The sequence below is a fragment of the Nerophis lumbriciformis genome, linkage group LG05 (genome assembly GCF_033978685.3).
Source record: "Nerophis lumbriciformis linkage group LG05, RoL_Nlum_v2.1, whole genome shotgun sequence".
NCBI classification, from domain to species: Eukaryota; Metazoa; Chordata; class Actinopteri; order Syngnathiformes; family Syngnathidae; genus Nerophis; species Nerophis lumbriciformis.
In genome coordinates this window covers 8,589,116-8,613,603 of record NC_084552.2, presented here as the reverse complement: position 1 = coordinate 8,613,603, position 24,488 = coordinate 8,589,116, and the positions used below count along the sequence as shown (strand labels likewise).

Sequence of the window (24,488 nt, the reverse complement as noted above, 5' to 3'; positions counted from 1 at the left end):
ATTGCTTATTTGCTAAAATGTGCAAAAATAAAGCTAAACATCCAATACAAAAAAGTGTACAGTGTAAACATTTCAACAAAAGTAAAAGTATTGCTTATTTTGCTTAATAACACAACAATGATAGTATGATTAAAGTGAAAGTTAATTGTTGGTTTGTACATAGTATATGTAACTGTTAATGTTGTAAAAGGTATTTGCACAACTAATTAACGTTAGCGTTTGTGACACGTCTTGTGCCGTGGGGTTCTTTCAGGACCGACAGACTGAACGCCAGACGGCTTTGCCAGGTTTACAATCTTTTAATTTTACACAAAGTCTTTTCTCTTCCAACTGCGCGGATCGCGCACCTGGGCACGATTGCGGCGTCGCTCCCGGCGCGCCCCGCCTCGCCGCTCGCTGGCCGCCGCCGCCTCTCCACAGCGTTAAAGAGGAGCGCGTCTTTGTAAACAATGAACAGGCACGCCAAACGCGCGTCTCAGAGCGAAACGGTGCTTTAGTTTATGAATTTACAACGCAGATACAAATGACACATTCATGTTTTTGTGTAATAATGACAACGTATACGCACACGGACGATTGACTTGTTGATGGTGATGGCAAGAACGCTGTCGGGGATTTTCTTTTCAAATGTTCGTTCATAGCCGTTGTGCTGCTATGATAGGCCATTTCCGCTCGACAGTGTGCATACAACAACATTATTAGGCCGTTTATTGAAATACTCCCACACTTTTGACGACTTTTGGCGTGCTTTTTTCCCCTCGCTCGCATCGTCTGCTTTGCGCTCCGCCATGACAGTAGTGTGACGTAAATATGCGACGCGCCGACGCACAAAAACGGCGTCGACGTATTTACGTAACCGATGACGTCGACTACGTCGACGCGTCGTTTCAGCCTTAGAGTCAATAGTGCAACGTTTTTTTGTTACATTTCACCTGTTTGCTCTTTTTATTCCACTTTTTAAAAATAGTATTTTTAGAATGTGCCACGGGCCGTTAAAGAAAATAGCCCCGTGGCCGCACTTTGGACACCCCTGCTTGAGCGTGTGGACTGATCCAAGGCCGGAAGTGCGGAGGCCGGCGGAGGTGTGATGGTCGTCCTGCGGGCGGCGCAATGCTACCTGGCTGCTGCTGCGGTGCTCGTCGTCCGTCGCAGAGTTTCACAAGTGGTGCGGACTTCCTGGTGCGGGACCGCGGACATGGTCGCGCAGGGAGCCGCGGTGCCGTGAGCGACCGCAGGATTCCCGTCGCGCTGGACGACAGGTGAGGCCACCTTGGCGGAGGTCGGAGGTGTTTAGCGGGGATTGGAAGTTGTTGTCCCGGCTGTGAGGCGTCAGTCACACCGCGGCTGAATGACGGCGCTCCGTATGGCTTTGCAAAGTCAACTTTAACATGGCCACGCCAGATTTGAACCTTAACGGAGTCCCTTTTTTAATGATGGCTTTGTTTCCTTATTGCTCCAGATGAGTTTTTATTATTGTTAACTTTGTGTTTATTTGTATTCACCGAGGCCTACCTAGCCAAACCACTGTTGAGCTAGCTGACTAGCAGCACTTGACTTCCGGTTGTTTTCCACACATGTTGTTTACAAACCTTATTTTCGTGAGAAACGTGGCGAACTTGCACAACGACATTGTTGCTCAGTGTGCGAGGAGAGTAGACTAAATGTAATGTTGCTAAACAAACATGGGAATTGTAATGAATACCTAAGTAAAGGTTGTCAAGGGTTTTATTTTGTCAACTAAATCGCTTTAGTTCCGGTTGAGATTTGTCTGCTGTTAACTGACGCCCCACCCCCTTCAACAACCTCCCGCAAAGGAGTCAATGCCACAAGGTTCTACTATCGCGGCTGCTCATTGGCTGTTTCTGCCAGCCCTGTGGTCGCTGATTGGCTGAACGTCGCCGTCGATCACCCTGATGCTGCTATGCTACCGTCAACAGAATAAGACAACGCTCTTCTTTAAGACTATTTAACCTAAAACAAAGGGTGATTAAAAAAAAAACAAATGTAGCAAATAGTGAGATGTGGTGATTTGGCTTGGTGTATTTGGAGCGAAAGACAGTCTTAGGATAGTATCCAGACCGTTTTGAGCAGATTTCAGGTGATTACACTTTCACAATAAGAGAAGCAATCCTGTCTTCAAGTAAGTCCAACATGTTACTACTATTTTACACTATATGACAAGTTGTTGCTGTTACCTATGTGCAGAATTCAAGTAGTTATTGTGTGTGTCTAATGCAGACTTGGGCAAATTAAGGCCCGGGGGCCACATACGGCCCGTTAAGCTTTTCAGTCTGGCCCGCCGGACATTCCCAAATAATTTTTTTTAGATGTTTAAGATGGAAAGTGTAGCTGCCATTATGATGTTCAAGGATGTTTTCAAATGACCGTAAGTTTTGAACTATACTAAGTATTTCAATAGTTGGGATCTGCGCTTTTGGATGACATACCAGTTACTATGGTAATCTAATTAGTTACTATGGTCATCTAATTAGTTACTATGGTCATCTAATTAGTCACTATGGTCATCTAATTAGTTACTATGGTAATCGACGTCACAGCATCTCAGACGAGGCACGAAGCAGTGTGGGTGGGAAGCGTTTCCACAGCCGCGGGAGGAGATTTTCACAACAAAGTTCTAAAGCTTAGTGATGTATCAGCTATATCAGATTGTAGGTGGGTTTATTTTGTACCCTTCGCGTTCATATTTCACTGTTTGTTGCATTTTTGTTGCGTTTCACTTGATTGTAAAATATGTCGATCGAAAGGGGGTGTGACATTCATATTTTGTCAATATTCAGTGTTTTATTCTTCATAGAAAAATGTAAAATTCCATTACGTTTTTTAAGGCGGTCTGTCATGAAGTTTTTAGCATTCAATCAGACATTATTGTGAGGTTTTGTATTAGTGTTCCTAAAAATAGATATACCGGCCCCCAGACACATTTTTTTTCTCTAAATGTGGCCCCTGAGTCAAAATAATTGCCCAGGCCTGATTTAACCTAAAACAAAGGGTGATAAAAAAAAAACAAATGTAGCAAATAGTCAGATGTGGTGATTTGGCTTGGTGTATTTGGAGCGAAAGACAGTCTTCGGATAGTATTCAGACCGTTTTGAGCAGATTTCAGGTGGTTACGCTTTCACAATAAGAGAAGCAATCCTGTCTTCAAGTAAGTCCAACATGTTACTACTATTGTACACTATATGACAAGTTGTTGCTGTTACCTATGTGCAGAATTCAAGTACCGTATTTTCCGCACCATAAGGCGCCCTGGGTTATAAGCCGCGCCTTCAATGAACGGCATATTTCAAAACTTTGTCCACCTATAAGCCGCCCCGTGTTGTAAGCCGCATCTAACTGCGCTAAAGGAATGTCAAAAAAACAGTCAGATAGGTCAGTCAAACTTTAATAATATATTAAAAACCAGCGTTCTAACAACTCTGTTCACTCCCAAAATGTACGCAAATGTGCAATCAAAAACATACGTATATCAACATGGACAGAGCTGCGTGAAAAAAGCCACCCGGCCTCTTCGCGTAAACTTAAACTTACCTTAACCACTCGCTCATCTTTTCTTCATCCATCCCTTCGAGTTAGCTTTTATGATGACGCCGGCTGGAAAGGTCTCTTTTGGCAAGGTCTTCCTTTTGAATATCACCATGGCTGGAAGTTTCTGGCCATTAGCATGGCAAGCTAGAACCACAGTGAAGGATGACTTCTCATTCCCTGTGGTGCGAATATTCACCGTACGTGCTCCCGTTGTATCCACAGTGCGGTTCACAGGAATATCAGTTGCTGTGAAATAGTAATCCGTGTGCGGATGGAGAGATTGCGTCTTTTCATGAACCGGATCCTTGTCGCTTAGTAGGAGCCATTTTGTGGTCTTTACAGATGTAAACACACAAAGGAAATGAAACGTACGGTGATATCCGCGCGCTTTTTCTTCTTCTACGCGGGCGGGTGGTTGCTTACAGTAGAAGAAGAAGCGCTTCCTGTTCTATGGGGGCGGGTGCTTACCTTGGCGGTTGCTTGCGTAGAAGAAGAAGCGCTTCCTGTTCTACCGGGAAAAAAGATGGCGGCTGTTTACCGAAGTTGCGAGACCGAAACTTTATGAAAATTAATCTTAATATTTATCCATATATAAAGCGCACCGGGTTATAAGGCGCACTGTCAGCTTTTGAGAAAATTTGTGGTTTTTAGGTGCGCCTTATAGTGCGGAAAATACGGTAGTTATTGTGTGTGCCTAATGCAGACCTGGACAAATTAAGGCCCGGGGCCACATGCGGCCCGTTAAGCTTTTCAATCTGGCCCGCCGGACATTCCCAAATAATTTTTTTTTAGATGTTTAAGATGGAAAGTGTAGCTGCCATTATGATGTTCAAAGATGTTTTCAAATGACCGTAAGTCTTGAAATATACTAAGTATTTCAATAGTTGGAATCTGCGCTTTTGGATGACATACCAGTTACTATGGTAATCTAATTAGTTACTATGGTCATCTAATTAGTTACTATGGTCATCTAATTAGTCACTATGGTCATCTAATTAGTTACTATGGTAATCGACGTCACAGCAGCTCAGACGAGGCACCAAGCAGTGTGGGTGGGAAGCGTTTCCACAGACGCGGAAGGAGATTTTCACAACAAAGTTCTAAAGCTTAGTGATGTATCAGCTATATCAGATTGTAGGTGGGTTTATTTTGTACCCTTCGCGTTCATATTTCACTGTTTGTTGCATTTTTGTTGCGTTTCACTTGATTGTAAAATATGTCGATCGAAAGGGGGTGTGACATTCATATTTTGTCAATATTCAGTGTTTTATCCTTCATAGAAAAATGTAAAATTCCATTACGTTTTTTAAGGCGGTCTGTCATGAAGTTTTTAGCATTCAATCAGACATTATTGTGAGGTTTTGTATTAGTGTTCCTAAAAATAGATATACCGGCCCCCAGACACATTTTTTTTCTCTAAATGTGGCCCCTGAGTCAAAATAATTGCCCAGGCCTGATTTAACCTAAAACAAAGGGTGATTTAAAAAAAACAACAAATGTAGCAAATAGTCAGATGTGGTGATTTGGCTTGGTGTATTTGGAGCAAAAGACAGTCTTAGGATAGTATTCAGACCGTTTTGAGCAGATTTCAGGTGATTACGCTTTCACAATAAGAGAAGCAATCCTGTCTTCAAGTAAGTCCAACATGTTACTACTATTTTACACTATATGACAAGTTGTTGCTGTTACCTTTGTGCAGAATTCAAGTCGTTATTGTGCGTGTCTAATGCCTGGTCCTAACGCTCGATCACAAGTTTCGAAAGTAGTTTTATTTTAAAAGGTATTTGACATTCCAATATACCAGGGGTCGGCAACCCAAAATGTTGAAAGAGCCATATTGACCAAAAATACAAAAACAAAAATGTCTGGAGCCGCAAAAAATTAAAAGCAATATTACATACAGATAGTGTGTCATGAGATATAAATTGAATTAAGAGGACTTAAAGGAAACTAAATGAGCTCAAATATAGCTACAAATGAGGCATAATGATGCAATATGTACATATAGCTAGCCTAAATAGCATGTTAGCATCGATTAGCTTGCAGTGCCCAAATATGTCTGATTAGCACTCCACACAAGTCAATAACATCAACAAAACTCACCTTTTGTGCATTCATGCACAACGTTAAAAGTTTGGATGGACAAAATGAGACAGAAACAGAAGTGGCATAAAACACGTCCTAGAAAGTCGGAGAAAGTTATACATGTAAACAAACTACGGTGAGTTCAAGGACCGCCAAAATTAGTAGGACAAAACGGCGCTCGCCAAATACTCGAATCAGTGAAGCATGTTTAATATAAACAGTGTGCTTTATAACAATTAGGGAGGTTTGTGTCATGTTTGTCCTCCTACAGAAACCATATTAACACACAAAATATATTTTTTTTCCCCTTGTCTTTTTCCATTTTTCATACATTTTTGGGCGCTAAAGCCGCAGGTTGCCAACCCCCGCAATATACGATAACACACATCGAAGTCTGAGAAAGTAAGTATGAAATAGTGGAATATGTGGGCATCCTCTGGCAAAAAAAAAAAAGTTTTATTTTGAAAATGTGGACAGGAAGTGATGTGACAGTGGTGTGTCTTTCAATCCTCCTGTCCTGCTTCAAGGATAATGCTGCTTAAGCTGCAGTCAGAGGCTTTGCAGTTTGAGAACAGCGGGCGTGTGTGTGGGCGTGTGCAGCCTGGGGTCCCCCATGCAGACCACCTATGACCCTCTAGACCAGGAGGAAAACCACCTTCGCTGTCCTCATGTTGGCCTCCCTGGTCTGTAGTAGAGGTCTTCAGGATGGGTCAGACAATTTGCCTCGTCAGCTTGTGTTGGTGTCATTGTGTCTGTGCGGGGGCTCTGCAGGGGCCCCACCAGCTCGGACACAACACACAGCCAACACTAGACAACCATTTTACACACTTAATTGTGTGAATGCCCCAAACATTCACACATGCTTTTCTACACCAAAATCCATCTGTTTATTACACTTTTTTTCTTCTTCTCCAGATTTTGGCACACTCTACCTTCCACATTTTTCGTCCGATTTCAAAACGTTCCAACTTCAAACTGTTCAGCCTATTTGGGAATCGCGGGCTTTACCTTGACAAATTCCAAAAATTCCCCAGATTACCAGGTTTTCCGGGACATTTTTCACATTCAAAATAAATTGGCTGTTTTTGAAACTTCCACCATTTCTACATTTTTCAACCGATTCAAACAATTCCACCTTCAACTAGGGGTGTAACGGTACGCGTATTTGTATTGAACCATTTCGGTACGAGGGTTTCGGTTCGGTTCGGAGGTGTACCGAACGAGTTTCCACACGGACATATTAAGTAGCCGCCTGAGCTAAAGTCTTAACAAGCTGGTCCGCTTCCTTCTGCCTGTCTCTGTCAGTCCTCTACACAGCACCCAGCATTGTCCCACCCACACAACCATCTGATTGGTTACACACAGTGCGGTAACAGCCAATCAGCAGTGCGTATTCAGAGCGGTAACAGCCAATCAGCAGTGCATATTCAGAGCGCATGTAGTCAGTGCTTAGTGTTTAGCAGGTAATCATCAGGCCGCGTACTCTCCCCAAATTATAATAAACACCTCCCAGTCAACTACTAGTAACATCACTATGAGCCCGTTGACCTTCTAGAAACATAAACGGCAGCTCAGCTCGCTCGCAGTCCTGGCTTGAGGTGAAGGCTAATTAGCTTTTAGCGTAACGTTAGCTCATTTTGCGGTGTGTGTTACGGACAGCAAAGCCCTGTCTGTCTGTTATTTCACTTTACCTTTTTCTGTTGATTGAGCTGTGTTGAAGCAGCAAAAAAGGACATTATGTTAAATGAAGAGTTTCTGTCTCTGATAGTTGATATAATAATGTAAGTGCATCATTAAGCCTACATGAACTCCATGGTGTTCAGGGATGAATAGTCTCTCCTATTGCTATTGTACTATTTTTTCAGCTATAGTTACATGAATCATTAGTAATGCAGCAGCCTAGTTTTGAATGGCAGGGTCCCTGCTATCACATGTTGATAAAAATATAACATTTACATAATAAAAGATGCTGTAATAAATTAGCATGATGAGTTGACTTGAAACTGTTTAATGTTGCACTTTTTATATGTAGAAGAAAAGTTTTGTCATTTTATTTAATCTGAGCAACAACTTGAGGCAGTTTAATGTTGATTAACGTGGGCAGAATTATTGTAGTGTTCCCAGTGTTAAAAGGATAAAGCCATTGTTTACAAATTTGGTAAATAAATAACCAAAAAATGTATATTTGGTTGTTTTCTTACTGTACCGAAAATTAACCAAACTGTGACAAACCGAGGTAAGTACCGAACCGAAATTTTTGTGTACCGTTACACCCCTCGATTCAAACCATTCCACTTTCAACACATTCCACTCATCCTGGACATGCACTCTATTATTTTTACAATTTTAAAAAAATTCTAGGAATTGCCAGAATTCCCGGTTTTCCAAATCCTATTTTTTTACCCTATTTTCTGGCAACTATTCCTCCCACGGGGCAGCACGGTGGAGCAGGGGTTACCATGTGTACCCCGACTGCAGCTGAGATAGGCTCCAGCACCCCCACGACCCCGAAAGGGACAAGCGGTAGAAAATGGATGGATGGGATGGATACTCCTCCCACATTTTTCAACTATTCCACCGTCAAAACATTCCTCTTAATTAGGACAAAAAACGAAGTTGTTTTTCCCGAAATTCCAGGAATACTTCATTAACATTTCTCAACTAAAAAAGTTATTACTTCACCATTTCTCGACCCATTTGAAAAATTCCCACTCCAACCATTTCAACTCATTCAGAACATTTAAGTCTTTTAGCATTTTCAAATAAATTCCCGCTTTTCCTGAATTCCCAAATTTCCATGAAATTCCCATTGAAATGAATGGGACATTTTCAAAATTCCACAACTCACACATTTTTTTTGATCCGATTCAAACCGTTCCTACTTCGAAATATTCAGCCTGTTCAGGAAGTGTGTGCTCCCTTTCAACTATTTTTTTTAAAATCCTGGATTTCTAAGAATTCCCAATTTTTAGGGACATTTTCCCCCATTTAAAAGGAATTATCAATTTTTCAAACTTCCACAATTCCCAAATTTTTCAACCAATTCAAAGCGTTCCGCATTCAATTTTAACAATCTGTTTTCCACGTTTTTTTCTAAACTTATTTCCAACCTTTTTTTTGTTCGACTACTCCTTTCACATTTTTCAACCCATTTCAACCGTTCCACTGTCAAAACATTCTTCTTAATCAGGACAAAAAAACAAGTTGGTTTAAGAACTTGAAAAATTCCCAGTTTTCCTGAAATTACGTAATTGAATTTTTCAATTAAAATTTTTTTACTACTTCAACATTTCTTAACCGATTTAAACAATTCCAACACCAACCAATTTAGCTCATTCAGGACATTCATGCTCATAATCATTTTTTTTTAAGTCCCGCTTTTCCCAAAATTTCCAGGAAGTTCCCATTGAAATTAAGTTCCAAGTTGCACAATTGCCACATTTTTCATCCTATTCAAACCATTCCAACATTAACACATTCCACTCATCCTGGACATTCAAACTAACACTTTCCCAAGTTCCAAACCAAATTCAGTTTTTCCTGGAAATTCGGACTCTTCAACATTCAATCTATTCTTACATTCATACTACATTCTGTCAGCATTTCACTTCAACTTGAGCATTGGAGCATTCACGCCTCATCTATTTGTTCATATATCTTTAATGCAGGCCAGATTTGTTAAAGCTCAAATTTTGTGACTTTTAAATTCTCAGTTATTTTTAAACGGGGTAAAGTTGTAAACGAAAATGTGTCACAATATGCAAATCATTGGACCTAGCAATGCATTTTTGTCCTCTGTAATAGACAAGTGTTTTGTGCCTAATTTTAAATGTAAGAATAAAATGAGTTTTGCTGTGTACAGGACATTCTGAGCGTTACAGCAGAGGTGGGTAGAGTAACAAATAAATGTACTCATTAAGGCTGAAACGACGCGTCGACGTAGTCGACGTCATCGGTTACGTAAATACGTCGACGCCATTTTTGTGCGTCGATGCGTCGCATATTTACGTCACACTACTGTCATGGCGGATCGCAAAGCAGACGGTGCGAGCGAGGGGGAAAAAGCACGCCAAAAGTCATCAAAAGTGTGGGAGTATTTCAATAAACGGCCTAATAATGTTGTTGAATGCACACTGTGTCGAGCGGAAATGGCCTATCATAGCAGCACAACGGCTATGAACGAACATTTGAAAAGAAAACCGACAGCGTTCTTGCCATCACCATCAACTAGTCAATCGTCCGCGTGAGTATACGTTGTCATCATTACACAAAAACATGAATGTGTCATTTGTATCTGCGTTGTAAATTCATAAACTAAAGCACCGTTTCGCTCTGAGAGGTGCGTTTGGCGTGCAGTGTTTACAAAGACGCACTCTTTAACGCTGTGGAGAGGCGGGGCCGGCGAGCGAGCGGCGAGGTGGGGCGCGCCGGGAGCGACGCCGCAATCGTGCCCAGGTGCGCGATCCGCGCACCTGGGCACGATCATCCAATCTCCTCTCGCTGAAGAAAAGGGGAGCAGCAGAGAGAAAGGGAAGAGAGACTGGAAGGAGTCAGAGTGAAGCTGACGTGGAGCGAGAGAGGAGGAGAGACAGAGACAGGGGACAACGAGCGAGCGAGGAAGAGGAGCTGAAAAGCGAGGAAAGAAAGAGAAAAGAGTTGGAAGAGAAAATACTTTGTGTAAAATTAAAAGATTGTAAACCTGGCAAAGCCGTCTGGCGTTCAGTCTGTCGGTCCTGAAAGAACCCCACGGCACAAGACGTGTCACAAACGCTAACGTTAATTAGTTGTGCAAATACCTTTTACAACATTAACGGTTACATATACTCTGTACAAACCAACAATTAACTTTCACTTTAATCATATTATCATTGTTGTGTTATTAAGCAAAATAAGCAATACTTTTACTTTTGTTGAAATGTTTACATTGTTACAGATTATTTTCGTTTTGCACTTTTTTGTATTGGATGTTTATCTTTATTTTTGCACATTTTAAAGCAAAATAAGCAATACTTTTACTTTTGAAATGCTTGTACTATTGCAGAATATTAAGATTTGCACTGGATGTTTACTTTTATATTTGCACATTAAAAAGCAAATAAGCTACTTTTAATTTTGTTAAATGTTAAAAGTTTTAAATGTTTACATTGTTACAGAATATTTTGTCATGTTGTTGTCAATGTTGACTGAGTGGCCATACTTTGTTTTTTTGGTAAATAAAAGCCATGCCTTTTGAAAAAACTGGCCTACATTTATTTTTTTCATCTTCATTTTAAATAAAAAAAATAATCGGTAAAAGGAAAAATAATCTATAGATTAATCGAAAAAAATAATCTATAGATTAACCGATTAATCGAAAAAAATAATCTATAGATTAATCGATAGAAAAATAATCGTTAGCTGCAGCCTTAGTACTCATTAAGGCTGCAGCTAACGATTATTTTTCTATCGATTAATCTATAGATTATTTTTTCATGTACTGTACTGTGCAATATACTAATACAAGTCTCAATCAATCAATCAATCAAAAAAAGCACTTTATATGTAGAAAGCTTTTGTTAAGAAACCATTCTGAGCCTTATCTTATTTAGTTTTTATTTGATATATGTTGACCACATGAACAGGGGCGCCGCTAGGGATTTTGGGCCCCATTTAAAGAATCTTTACAGGGCCCCCAACACAGTGTCATTATTTGTTCTGTATTATAATTTCATCATCATTAGGGGCCTCTCTGGGCCCCCCTCCATCATGGGCCCCTAGAATCCGTCTCCTTTACCCCCCCTTTTCGGCGCCCCTGCACATGAACCTTGGCAATGGACCCTGTGTGTATATGTATGTTATGCCATTGTTTACACATTTGGTAAATAAATAACCCCAAAATGTATATTTTGTTGTTTTCTTACTGTACTGAAAATGAACTGAACCGTGACCTCTAAACCGAGGTACGTACCGAACCGAAATTTGTGTGTACCGTTACACCCCTAGTCATCTCGCAAATTTTTTGTTGCTTATTGGAGCCGTTTTTGTTGTTATCAGGTTTATCCAATCCCTAGTTTTCACCAGACACAATTAATTCATGAAAAAAAATGTAGCAACATTTATATTTAGCTTTTGAGGAGGTTAAAGTGTCATGTATTACATGTCTCACTCCTCCGTAGCAAATGCTTGTTTTTGCTGCTTGTTGTTGGGTCTGGGCCATGCACGGGAAATGGAAAAGGCCCGCAGCCGTCAGGGGGGTCAAGGACCACGAAATGAGTTTCCAGACGCTTTCTTCCTCCAAGCGGCGTGTGCACGGCCTCCTCGGCAAACCACTGAATGAGTTTTTTGTGCTGAAAGGCCACTTTACTGATCTGGCCGCTTTGCCAAACTCCCAAAGCCCATTTTGTCCCACAGAATGTGTAACATATTACTCACACAAGCTTTGTCCAAGTGTGTAATGCTTTGCGGCCTTTGTATCTTTGCAGAAATAATATTTCCCGCTTCACTTTCTCCAGGTCATGAGTGCCTCGAGGGAAGACCCAGTGGAGAACAAGCTCACCTGTCCGAAGCACCGTCCAGCCTGGGCCTCCACCCCCGGGCTTCCACCATGAGTGAGTACTAATGCTGGTTCATGCAAATTGTCCCGTAGTGGCTGGTAGCGGTATACAAAACCCAACACCAGTGAAGTTGTCACGTTGTGTAAATGGTAAATAAAAAGAGAATACAACAAATCCTTTTCAACTTATATTCAATTGAAAAGACTGCAAAGACAAGATATTTCATGTTCACACTGAGAAACTTCATTTTTTTTTGCAAATAATCATGAACTTAGATTTTAATGGCAGCAACACATTGCAAAAAATATTTTTACTACTGTTTTACATGGCCTTTCCTTTTAACAATACTCAGTAAAGGTTTGGGAACTGAGGAGAAACATTTTTGAAGTGGAATTATTTCCCATTCTTGCTTGATGTACAGCTTACCGGTAAGTTGTTCAACAGTCTCCCTTCTCATATTTTAACCTTCATACATTTTCAATGTCTGGACTACAGGCAGGCCAGTCTAGTACCCGCACTCTTTTACTACGAAGCCACGCTGTTGTAACACCTGGCTAGGCATTGTCTTGCTGAAATAAGCAGGGGCGTCCATGAAAAAGACGTCGCTTGGATGGCTCCTAAACCTGTATGTACCTTTCAGCAGCGAAGGTCCCGGGCATTCATCGTGGGTTTTCGGCCTTGCCGCTTACGTGCAGTGATTTCTCCAGATCCTCCGAACTTTTTGATGATATTACGGAGCGTAGATGGTGAAATCCCTAATTTCCTTGCAATAGCTGCTTGAGAAATGTTGTTCTTAAACAATTTGCTCACACATTTGTTGTTTTTATACCCAATCATGGCACCCACCTGTTCCCAATTAGCCTGTTCACCTGTGGTATGTTCCAAATAAGTCTTTGATGAGCATTCCTCAACTTTCTCACTCTTTTTGCCACTTGTGCCAGCTTTTTTGAAACATGTTGCAGGCATCAAATTCCAAATGAGCTAATATTTGCACAAAATAAGAAAGTTTCTCAGTGTGAACATGAAATATCTTGTCTTTGCAGTCTATTCAATTGAATATAAGTTGAAAAGGATTTGTTGTATTCTCTTTTTATTTACCATTTACACAACGTGACAACTTCACTGGTGTTGGGTTTTGTAAAAAAACGACATCAAAGCAATGTGAGCGTCATTAGTCATCCCTCTCGCTGCAAAGCATCATGGGAGGCAAATGCGTGCCCTCCATCAGCTTCATCTCCTGTGTGCGTGTGTTTTATGGCGGAGGACCGCCTTGGTGGAGGTAATGATCCGAAGCCGATGATGATCAGCGCTCGACGTGTCAGAAGCATGCAAGTGGAATTTGATCCATTGAGTCATCCGCGCCAGCGAATGTCTCCTTCAGGCGGGGGTCCTAAACCCCTTTTGGTGACATTTGCACCTGCGGGGGCTGTGGGGCCGCGTTTCCATGGCAACCCACGTCGACTGGAGGGCGATTGGATTAAGCGCACACTGTTGAAGTGAAGTGCTGAGAGCTTTAACCCGATTACCCGCTTTTCTTCTGCACACTCTTCTGCCTGTACACACACACACACACACACACACACACACACAAGTTGAGCTGATTTATTGCGAGTGATAAAAATGGAGAAAAGCAGGAAAGGTGATCAGATGGGGAATGGGGCCCTCGACCATCTTGGTGGCTTCGCCGCCGCTTCTCTTCTTTTGAATAAGTGTGTCTGCGTCTGATACCATGCCAAGTATGGAAGGGGTTAAAGGTCATGTCATGATTCAATTACCATTCAGGGGCTGTGATTGAGTTGTAAATCTATAAATATGATTATATATGTGAGTGTTGTCTATCTGTGTTGGGCCCGCCATGAGGGGGCCACTTGTCCAGGGTGTACCCCGCCTTCCGCCCGAATGCAGCTGGGATAGGCTCCAGCACCCCCCGCAACTCCGAGAGGGACAATCGGTAGAAAATGGATGTATATATTAGATATGTTATATTCTAAATGTACTAAGACATTTAATTGTGTGAATGCTCCAAAGCATGGCTAGCATAGCTTGTCCTCTCCTCCGTGTGTCCGTGCTAACCCGGCTAATACATCACGTTAAAATGATGTTAGCTAATGGTTTTCCTAGGGTTAGTTAGAACCAAGCCTAGAACTAACTTTTGAAGCACATACCGACAGCCATGAGACCGTATAATGCATATGTTCCTTTTGACTGTACTTAAATGTATAATAGACTGTATTTATATTATTCACATGTGAATAATGCTGTATAATAGACTGTATTTATATTATTCACATGTGAATAATGCTGTATAATAGGACTGTATTTATATTATTCACATGTGAATAATGCTGTATAATAGACTATTTATTTTATTCACATGTGAATAATGCTGTATAATAGACTGTATTTATATTATTCACATGTAAATAACATAAATACTGTCTATTATACAACATTATTCACATGTGAATTATGCTGTATAATAGACTCTATTTATATTATTCACATGTGAATAATGCTCTATAATAGACTGTATTTATGTTATTCACATGTGAATAAGGCTGTATAATAGACAGTATTTATATTATTCACATGTGAATAATGCTGTATAATAGACTGTATTTATATTATTCACATGTAAATAACATAAATACTGTCTATTATACAGCATTATTCACATGTGAATTATGCTGTATAATAGACAGTATTTATATTATTCACATGTGAATAATGCTGTATAATAGACTGTATTTATATTATTCACATGTAAATAACATAAATACTGTCTATTATACAGCATTATTCACATGTGAATTATGCTGTATAATGGACTGTATTTATGTTATTCACATGTGAATAATGCTGTATAATAGACTGTATTTATATTATTCACATGTGAATAATGCTGTATAATAGACTCTATTTATATTATTCACATGTGAATAATGCTCTATAATAGACTGTATTTATGTTATTCACATGTGAATAATGCTGTATAATAGACAGTATTTATATTATTCACATGTGAATAATGCTGTATAATAGACTGTATTTATATTATTCACATGTGAATAATGCTGTATAATAGACTCTATTTATATTATTCACATGTGAATAATGCTCTATAATAGACTGTATTTATGTTATTCACATGTGAATAATGCTGTATAATAGACAGTATTTATATTATTCACATGTGAATAATGCTGTATAATAGACTGTATTTATATTATTCACATGTGAATAATGCTGTATAATAGACAGTATTTATGTTATTCACATGTGAATAATGCTGTATAATAGACTGTATTTATGTTATTCACATGTGAATAATGCTGTATAATAGACTGTATTTATATTATTCACATGTGAATAATGCTGTATAATAGACTGTATTTATGTTAGTCACATGTGAATAATGCTGTATAATAGACAGTATTTATATTATTCACATGTGAATAATGCTGTATAATAGACTGTATTTATATTATTCACATGTGAATAATGCTGTATAATAGACAGTATTTATGTTATTCACATGTGAATAATGCTGTATAATAGACAGTATGTATGTTATTACATGTGAATAATGCTGTATAATAGACTGTATTTATTTTAATCACATGTGAATAATGCTGTATAATAGACTGTATTTATATTATTCACATGTGAATAATGCTGTATAATAGACTGTATTTATGTTATTCACATGTGAATAATGCTGTATAATAGACTGTATTTATGTTATTCACATGTGAATAATGCTGTATAATAGACAGTATTTATGTTATTACATGTGAATAATGCTGTATAATAGACTGTATTTATGTTAGTCACATGTGAATAATGCTGTATAATAGACTGTATTTGTTATTCACATGTGAATAATGCTGTATAATAGACTGTATTTATGTTATTCACATGTGAATAGTGCTGTATAATAGACTGTATTTATGTTATTCACATGTGAATAATGCTGTATAATAGACTATATTTTTTTGTTATTCACATGTGAATAATGCTGTATAATAGACTGTATTTATATTATTCACATGTGAATAATGCTGTATAATAGACTGTATTTATGTTATTCACATGTTAATAATGCTGCATAATAGACTATTTGTTATTCACATGTGAATAATGCTGTATAATAGACTGTATTTATGTTATTCACATGTTAATAATGCTGCATAATAGACTATTTGTTATTCACATGTGAATAATGCTGTATAATAGACTGAATTTATATTATTCACATGTGAATAATGTTGTGTAATAGACTGTGTTTATATTATTCACATGTGAATAATGTTGTATAATAGACTGTATTTATATTATTCACATGTAAAAATACCTAAATGTTTATTGTCTATTGTGAGCGAAATGTGGTGCTGAATTTAAAGTAAAGTATATTCTATTCTAGTCTATTATATTAGTCTTAAAGCCGCCATTTAGAAGCACCTGCATTACTTTATTTAACATACGTAAATAATCAATATTTAGACATTTGTCCATCTTCTAATCATGTGTTGGAGAATCAATCATTTTCCCACCTGGATGTTTAAACAAGCAACAGAAGCCATCTTTTACTGTAATTTAGTCATGTGACAACATCTTAGTTTTGGTTGTTCATAAACATTGACTGAAGAGCTTCATGAGAAGCACAGTTTGTCATGTTTGTCCCTAAAAAAAAAGCCCCCACCGCCGTGGCACAAAAAGCTGCACTAAATAATTCATCTGGACCTTTGATGAAGTCACTTTAAGGCCGCGAGACGCTTGAGGATGGTGATGATATCCTGAGCTCATTACATGAATTCTCCCCCGCCGCATATAAAAGTTCACATACTGAGCAACTGGGCGGGGTCAGCTTACTACTGAGTCACCTGTGGCGAAGGACCACCGCTTCTAAACACTTGCCATGTTGGCTTGCTATCATTTTTGGCAGATTTTTTTATTTTTATGGAGCCAGAACACTGCCAGTAAGATTGGGTATCGAAAGAAAAAAAAATTGACGTTGTATGAAAAGTTGTAATTGCACCGAACCAAGTTTTGGCAGCAAATGAATACAACAATTGAAACAATTCCATAATTTTGGTGGATGTTTTCAATGCCGATATTCATATTTTTGTACACTTTAGTTTTTGTGTGTTTCAAAAGTTTTTAGGATCGCTTCTTTCTTTTTTTTTCCGGTTTCGTTTTTTTTTTCCGGTTTCAAACTAAAGGAGTTCTACTGGACTAAAACACCGTAGAAGAAGAAAGGCGCACCAGTGACGTCGAAATTAAGATTAGAAAAACTTCAAAATATGAAATTATGAAGAAAACTTTTTTTTTGGTATTTATCCTGAGTAGACCTGAGTGTGTTACTGATACAAATTCCTATCCTGTATGTGTAAACATGACACAGTAACCTACTTTTATTTCTCTTTGACTACTTTGTAAAGCAGTCTGGTCAACTTTGTTACTTTCACAATTGGGTTTATATATGCAGTAGATTTCAGCACTAAGAGGTTATTTGGATATATTTCTGTTATATATATGTATGTATATACATATATATATATATATGTATATATATATATATTTATATATATATATATATATACACACACCTATATATATATATATATATATATATATATATATATATATATATATATATATGTATATGTATGTATGTATATATGTGTGTGTGTGTGTGTGTGTGTGTGTGTGTGTGGGTGTGTGTGTGTGTGTGTGTTTAAATATAAATATTTAATTTTTTCCTAGGCATATATTCTTTTTACAAAGCAAATTAAAATAACTTTAAAGCAATTACTCATATTTATTAGTTATGATACAATTTGTGAAGTATTTATTATATGATTGTTTTTTTTTATTTTTTAAGTAAAATGTAACGTGGCAGTCAACCATCATCTTGATGATGTTCTGTAGTTGAAACACACATATGAAGGAAGTCCAGATGTCTCACAAATGTCTTTGTCTTTCTTGTTGAATACAGTAACATCACAAAGTACTACTCAGATATTATTCTTAAAGATGTTTTCATGTAAATGTTTATAGAAATGTCCCCTCTTAAAGTCCAGCCTATTTTTAAATAATCCCTCAGCTCTACATTATAGCAGTTGATGTTTTAAAAATATTTTGTAGCTTTTACTTTCAAACATTTTCTACCGCTTGTCCTGTTCGGATCGCGGGGGGTGCTGGAATCCTGTCTCAGCTGCATTCAGTACACTGTCGGAGGCAGATATTTACATATATCCGAATTTAAGTGTTACTTCTTTTATTTCATAATCATATTACAAAACAGCTAGTGTTTTTCTTCCAATTGTGGTCTTTTGGTTGTCTGCAAATACTGTGTGCTTAACCTTGAGTGAGGAATGTAAGAAAGAGAGATACTCCTTTCTCTTATCTAGCCTTATGTCCAGGTGCGGAGGACAATGGGCATGTGTTTTGGGCTGGAGGGACATGACTGCGAGGGTGGGAGGGAGAGAGACTTAAGAGGGGAGAGGGTTTTTCAAGGGGGGGCAGACCATCTTGGCGGCGCGATTGAATGTTCTATGCTGGACTGGTCTCAATGTATTTACAAAGCTTTGCAAATATATTACAAAATACCTATTCTGTCTCTGGTGGTTTTTCTACTCAGCTTTAAGTGTCGTAAAGAGCCTGGGAGCGACTTGTGACTTGAATTCCCTGGGAGGAACAACTGGTCCAAACGCAACAACACCCTGGACAAGTCACCACCTCATCATAGGGCCAACACGACACCAATATTATGTGGAGTATCATTTAGGATATATGAATGCATTCCCCTAATTTGTATTATTTACAATGAAGGCCGGAAATGAGTCACAATAGCGGTAGTTTCAGTACATTGTTTATCATTTATACAAGTCAAAATAATACATGACAATACAAGGCAATACGATAAGACATGAGTCAACTTATTTAGGTGTAAACGTAGAAAGAATGAGATGGATCAGATGTAAGGTTTACTTCCAAACGCTGAAAAAAGTGCAGTGCATGAAGTTGTCTCCACAGCCTGGATATGAGGCTCAGAAAAGTGTTCTGTGATCTGACACAGAAACTGTGGACGTCGTGTCCTCCGGACCAAAGAGGAAAAGAACCATCCGGATTGTTATAGGCGCAAAGTGTAAAAGGCAGCATGTGTGATGGTATGGGGGTGTATTAGTGGCCAAGACATGGGTAACTTACACATCTGTGAAGGCACCATTAATGCTGAAAGGTGCATACAGCTTTTGGAGCAACATATGTTGCCATCCAAGCAACGTTACCATGAACGCCCCTGCTTATTTCAGCAAGACAATGTAAAGCCACGTGTTACAAGAGCGTGGCTTCATAGTGAAAGAGTGCGGGTACTAGACTGGCCTGCCTGTAGTCCAGACATTGAAAATGTGTGGCGCAATATGAAGGCTAAAATTTGAGAAGGAAGACTGTTGAACAACTTAAGCTGTACATCAAGCAAGAATGGGAAAGAATTCCACTTCAAAAATGTGTCTCCTCAGTTCCCAAACCTTTACTGAGTGTTGTTAAAAGGAAAGGCCATGTAACACACTGGTAAAAAAGCCCATGTGACAACTTTTTTGCCATTAAATTGCAAGTTCATGATTATTTGCAAAAAAAAAGTTACTCAGTGTGAACATGAAATATCTTGTCTTTGCAGTCTATTCAATTGAATATAAGTTGAAAAGGATTTGCAATTCATTGTGTTCTGTTTTTATTTACCATTTACACAACGGGACAACTTCACTGCTTTTGGGTTTTGTATATTAGATGTACAAACCCCGTTTCCATATGAGTTGGGAAATTGTGTTATGTAAAAATAAACGGAACACGATGAATTGCAAATCTTTTTCAACCCATATTCAGTTGAATGCACTACAAAGACAACATATGTGATGTTCAAACTGATAAACTTTATTTTTCTTTTGCAAATAATAATTAACTTAGAATTTCATGGCTGCAACACGTGCCAAAGTAGTTGGGAAAGGGCATGTTCACCACTGTGTTACATCACCTTTTCTTTTAACAACACTCAATAAACGATTGGGAACTGAGGAAACTAATTGTTGAAGCTTTGAAAGTGGAATTCTTTCCCATTCTTGCTTGATGTACAGCTTAAGTTGTTCAACAGTCCGGGGGTCTCCGCTGTCGTAATTTTATGCTTCATAATACGCCACACATTTTCGATGGGAGACAGGTCTGGACTGCAGGCGGGCCAGGAAAGTACCCTCACTCTTTTTTTACGAAGCCACGCTGTTGTAACACGTGCTGAATGTGGCTTGGCATTGTCTTCGATGGCAGCATATGTTGTTCCAAAACCTGTATGTACCTTTCTGCATTAATGGTGCCTTCACAGATGTGTAAGTTACCCATGCCTTGGGCACTAATGCACCCCCATACCATCACAGATGCTGGCTTTTGAACTTTGCGTCGATTACAGTCTGGATGGTTCGCTTCCCCTTTGGTCCGGATGACACGATGTCGAATATTTCCAAAAACAATTTGAAATGTGGACTCGTCAGACCACAGAACACTTTTCCACTTTACATGAGTCCATCTTAAATGAGGGCCCAGAGAAGCCGGCGGCGTTTCTGGGTGTTGTTGATAAATGGCTTTCGCTTTGCATAGTAGAGCTTTAACTTGCACTTACAGATGTAGCGACCAACTGTATTTAGTGACAGTGGTTTTCTGAAGTGTTCCTGAGCCCATGTGGTGATATCCTTTAGAGATTGATGTCGGTTTTTGATACAGTGCCGTCTGAGGGATCGAAGGTCACGGTCATTCAATGTTGGTTTCCGGCCATGCCGCTTACGTGGAGTGATTTCTCCAGATTCTCTGAACCTTTTGATGATATTATGGACGTAGATGTTGAAATCCCTAAATTTCTTGCAATTGCACTTTGAGAAACGTTGTTCTTAAACTGTTTGACTATTTGCTCACGCAGTTGTGGACTTTGAGAAACGTTGTTCTTAAACTGTTTGACTATTTGCTCACGCAGTTGTGGACAAAGGGGTGTACCACGCCCCATCCTTTCTTGTGAAAGACTGAGCATTTTTTGGGAAGCTGTTTTTATACCCAATCATGGCACCCACCTGTTCCCAATTTGCCTGTTCACCTGTGCGATGTTCCAAATAAGTGTTTGATGAGCATTCCTCAACTTTATCAGTATTTATTGCCACCTTTCCCAACTTCCCCAAAGTGTTGCTGGCATCAAATTCTAAAGTTAATGATTATTTGCACACAAAAAAATGTTTGATTTTGAACATCAAATATGTTGTCTTTGTAGCATATTCAACTGAATATGGGTTGAAAATGATTTGCAAATCATTGTATTCCATTTATATTTACATCTAACACAATTTCCCAACTCCTATGGAAACAGGGTTTGTAGTTTTTCTCCCTTGGACTACATGTAGACCGGCAAATCGTTCATTACACAAATGAAGGTGACAGCAGCCATTTAGACTTCGAACCGTGGTTAGCATCGTGTTCTCGCTGCATGGCATTGACAGCCTCGTGTTGCTTCGGTCTGCCTTCTGTGCACACGTCAGCCCGAGACCTCGCCAGGTTTTCTGTGTGCGGGTCGGAACGGGTCCAGATGTGGATTTCTCCCGCCAGCCGTTTTGCAGGCGTTCTGGCAAACGGGCCAAGGATGATTGCATTGTTAACTTTATGAGCCATAGCGTTTTCCTCAAAAGTGATGGAATGCTTGTTCCTGTTTGAGTACAAATGTCACACAGCCTCTCCATATGTCACACAGCTCCTGTAAAACCGGTTATGAGATGGTGATGACACGTGTCAACGAGACAAGTGTTAAGAAGTTGTGATTATTGGGGTGGTCGGGCAGGTTTATTGGCTCCTGAGGCATGCTGGGAATGACTAATTGGCTCTGATTTGGGTGGCGGATGTTGTTTCCACCAGTCCACATCCCAATTCTCCCCCCGCTGAGAGGAAATGAGGCCGAGGTTCCCGCGTGGCGTCAAGAGAGGCTTCAATAAACAATCTCCCGTTTTTCACAGTGTAAAGTTTCCCCGGCTGCTTCACGGAGATTCAAACCGAGGCGGCATCAAACATTCTCACACCGTAACAAGTGTGTCTGTGTCTGTGTGTGTGAGTGTGTGAGTGTGAAACCCTGTGTCAGAATGTGGTTCATCCGCTCTCCCTCCTTTTAACGGTTTTCTCTCTTTTAGTGATGAAAGATGCGTGTGTGTGTGTGTGTGTGTGTGTGTGTGTGTGTGTGTTATCTGGGGGGTGCTGACAGGAAGGAAGCCTTGCTGGAATATGATTACATCTCCTAGTAAACAGGTCAGCGAGAGGAAATGGACCCTGGGGGCAGGAGCGCCTTAACGAAGATGTTCTAGAAGCCCGTGAGTGAGGTGGCTGGCATACCTCCACCCTTAACATCAAAGTGCTGATTCTAGCCCTGATACCGCCTCTGGTCCACCGCGTTTCTACGGTAACAGGCCGGTGCTTTGTGACAAACATCTCCCCAGACGTCACACTGATAAACGACATCTACCCATGTCAAGAAAGATGCTGCTGATTTTGTGTGTGTGTGTAGCGGTCCTACACTCCCACGCTGGTTGCTGCAACCTCTGCAGCGGTGCGGTCATAAGTCCCAGGTCGACCGCCTCCCTGATCGCTGCTCCCGGATCTCTCGTCTTCGACCTTGAGGTCACGCCGGGACCCTGGGAGAGGTTAGTGCGCACAGAGGTCTGTGCGCACTCTACACTAGGCTGCCTCTACACTAAGGTTATACAGGATATAACCCACCTAACCTTATCCCTGTCCACACGCATACAATGCCATCGTTTAACACCTCTTCCCCCCTCCGCCCACGGCCGCAACGCGGCCTAGTACACATGCTGAGTCCGCTGCTGTTCACGTTGATGACCCATGACTGCTGTGCCAGGTCCACTACTAACCACATTGTGAAGTACACAACAGTAGTGGGCCTCATCCGTGACAACAATGACATGGACTATAGGGAGGAGGTGAAAAATCTGGTTGACTGGTGCAGAACCAACAACCTGGTCCTGAATGTCAACAAGACCAAGGAGATCATCGTTGACTTCAGGAAGCACCAGTCCAGCCACGCTCCACTCTTCATCAATGGCACAGCAGTGGAGATGGTAAGCAGCACCAAGTTCCTGGGGGTGCAGATAACTGACAATATAACCTGGTTCCTACACACCGGAGCTCTGGTGGAAAGAGTTCAGCAGCGCATGCACTTTTTGCGTGGGATGAAAAGAGCACAGCTCCCTCCCCCCGTTCTCAGCACATTCTACAGAGGCACTATAGAGACCAACAGCATCTCTGTCTGGACTGGAGCCTGCAGTGCCTCAGACTGGAAGTCTCTGCAGAGAGTGGTGAGGACGATGGAAAAGATCATCAGGACTCCTCTTCCTCCTATCCAGGAGATCGCAAAAAGCCGCTGCCTGACCAGGGCTCAGAAAATCTGCAGAGATCACCGTTGACTTCAGGAAGCACCAGTCCAGCCACGCTCCACTCTTCATCAACGGCACAGCAGTGGAGATGGTAAGCAGCACCAAGTTCCTGGGGGTGCAGATAACTGACAATATAACCTGGTTCCTACACACCGGAGCTCTGGTGAAAAGAGTTCAGCAGCGCATGCACTTTTTGCGTGGGATGAAAAGAGCACAGCTCCCTCCCCCCGTTCTCAGCACATTCTACAGAGGCACTATAGAGACCAACAGCATCTCTGTCTGGACTGGAGCCTGCAGTGCCTCAGACTGGAAGTCTCTGCAGAGAGTGGTGAGGACGATGGAAAAGATCATCAGGACTCCTCTTCCTCCTATCCAGGAGATCGCAAAAAGCCGCTGCCTGACCAGGGCTCAGAAAATCTGCAGAGACTCCTCCCACCCCCACCAAGGACTGTTTTCACTGCTGGACTCTAGAAAGAGGTTCCCCAGCCTCCGTAGCAGAACCTCCAGGTTCTGTAACAGCTTTTTCCCTTGCCGTAAGACTCTTGAACGCATCATAATAATCCCCTCAATTCCCCCCCCAAAATTGATTAACTGGCTGGAATATAAAGACAATATAACATAAATCCATAAACGTGGATGCATATGCAAAAGTGCAATATATTTATCTGTACAGTAATCTATTTATTTATATCTGCACCTTATTGATCGTTCATCCTGCACTACCATGAGCCAATGCAACGACATTTCATTCTTATCTGTACTGCAAAGTTCAAATTTGAATGACAATAAAAGGAAGTGTAAGTCTAAGTCAATGTGCGGAAAATGGCAGACGTGCATATATTACGCCATAGTCACC

General features: G+C 40.2%; 1 protein-coding gene across 3 annotated transcripts in view; it reads left to right on the top strand.

Annotated features, from left to right (window-relative positions):
- Positions 1-791: 791 nt before the first annotated feature.
- Positions 792-24,488, top strand: part of usp6nl (USP6 N-terminal like) — a 90,951-nt gene continuing 67,254 nt past the window's right edge. The window contains exons 1-2 of one of the 3 annotated variants that reach the window (XM_061961310.2): positions 792-1,259; positions 12,123-12,218. In XM_061961310.2, the coding sequence (XP_061817294.1) occupies positions 12,215-12,218 (4 nt within the window). In that variant the 5' untranslated portion in view covers positions 792-1,259; positions 12,123-12,214. Of the gene's footprint in view, positions 1,260-2,117; positions 2,141-5,040; positions 5,181-12,122; positions 12,219-24,488 lie in introns of those variants that run through there. The other 2 variants (XM_061961313.1, XM_061961312.2) reach the window with 2 other exon arrangements.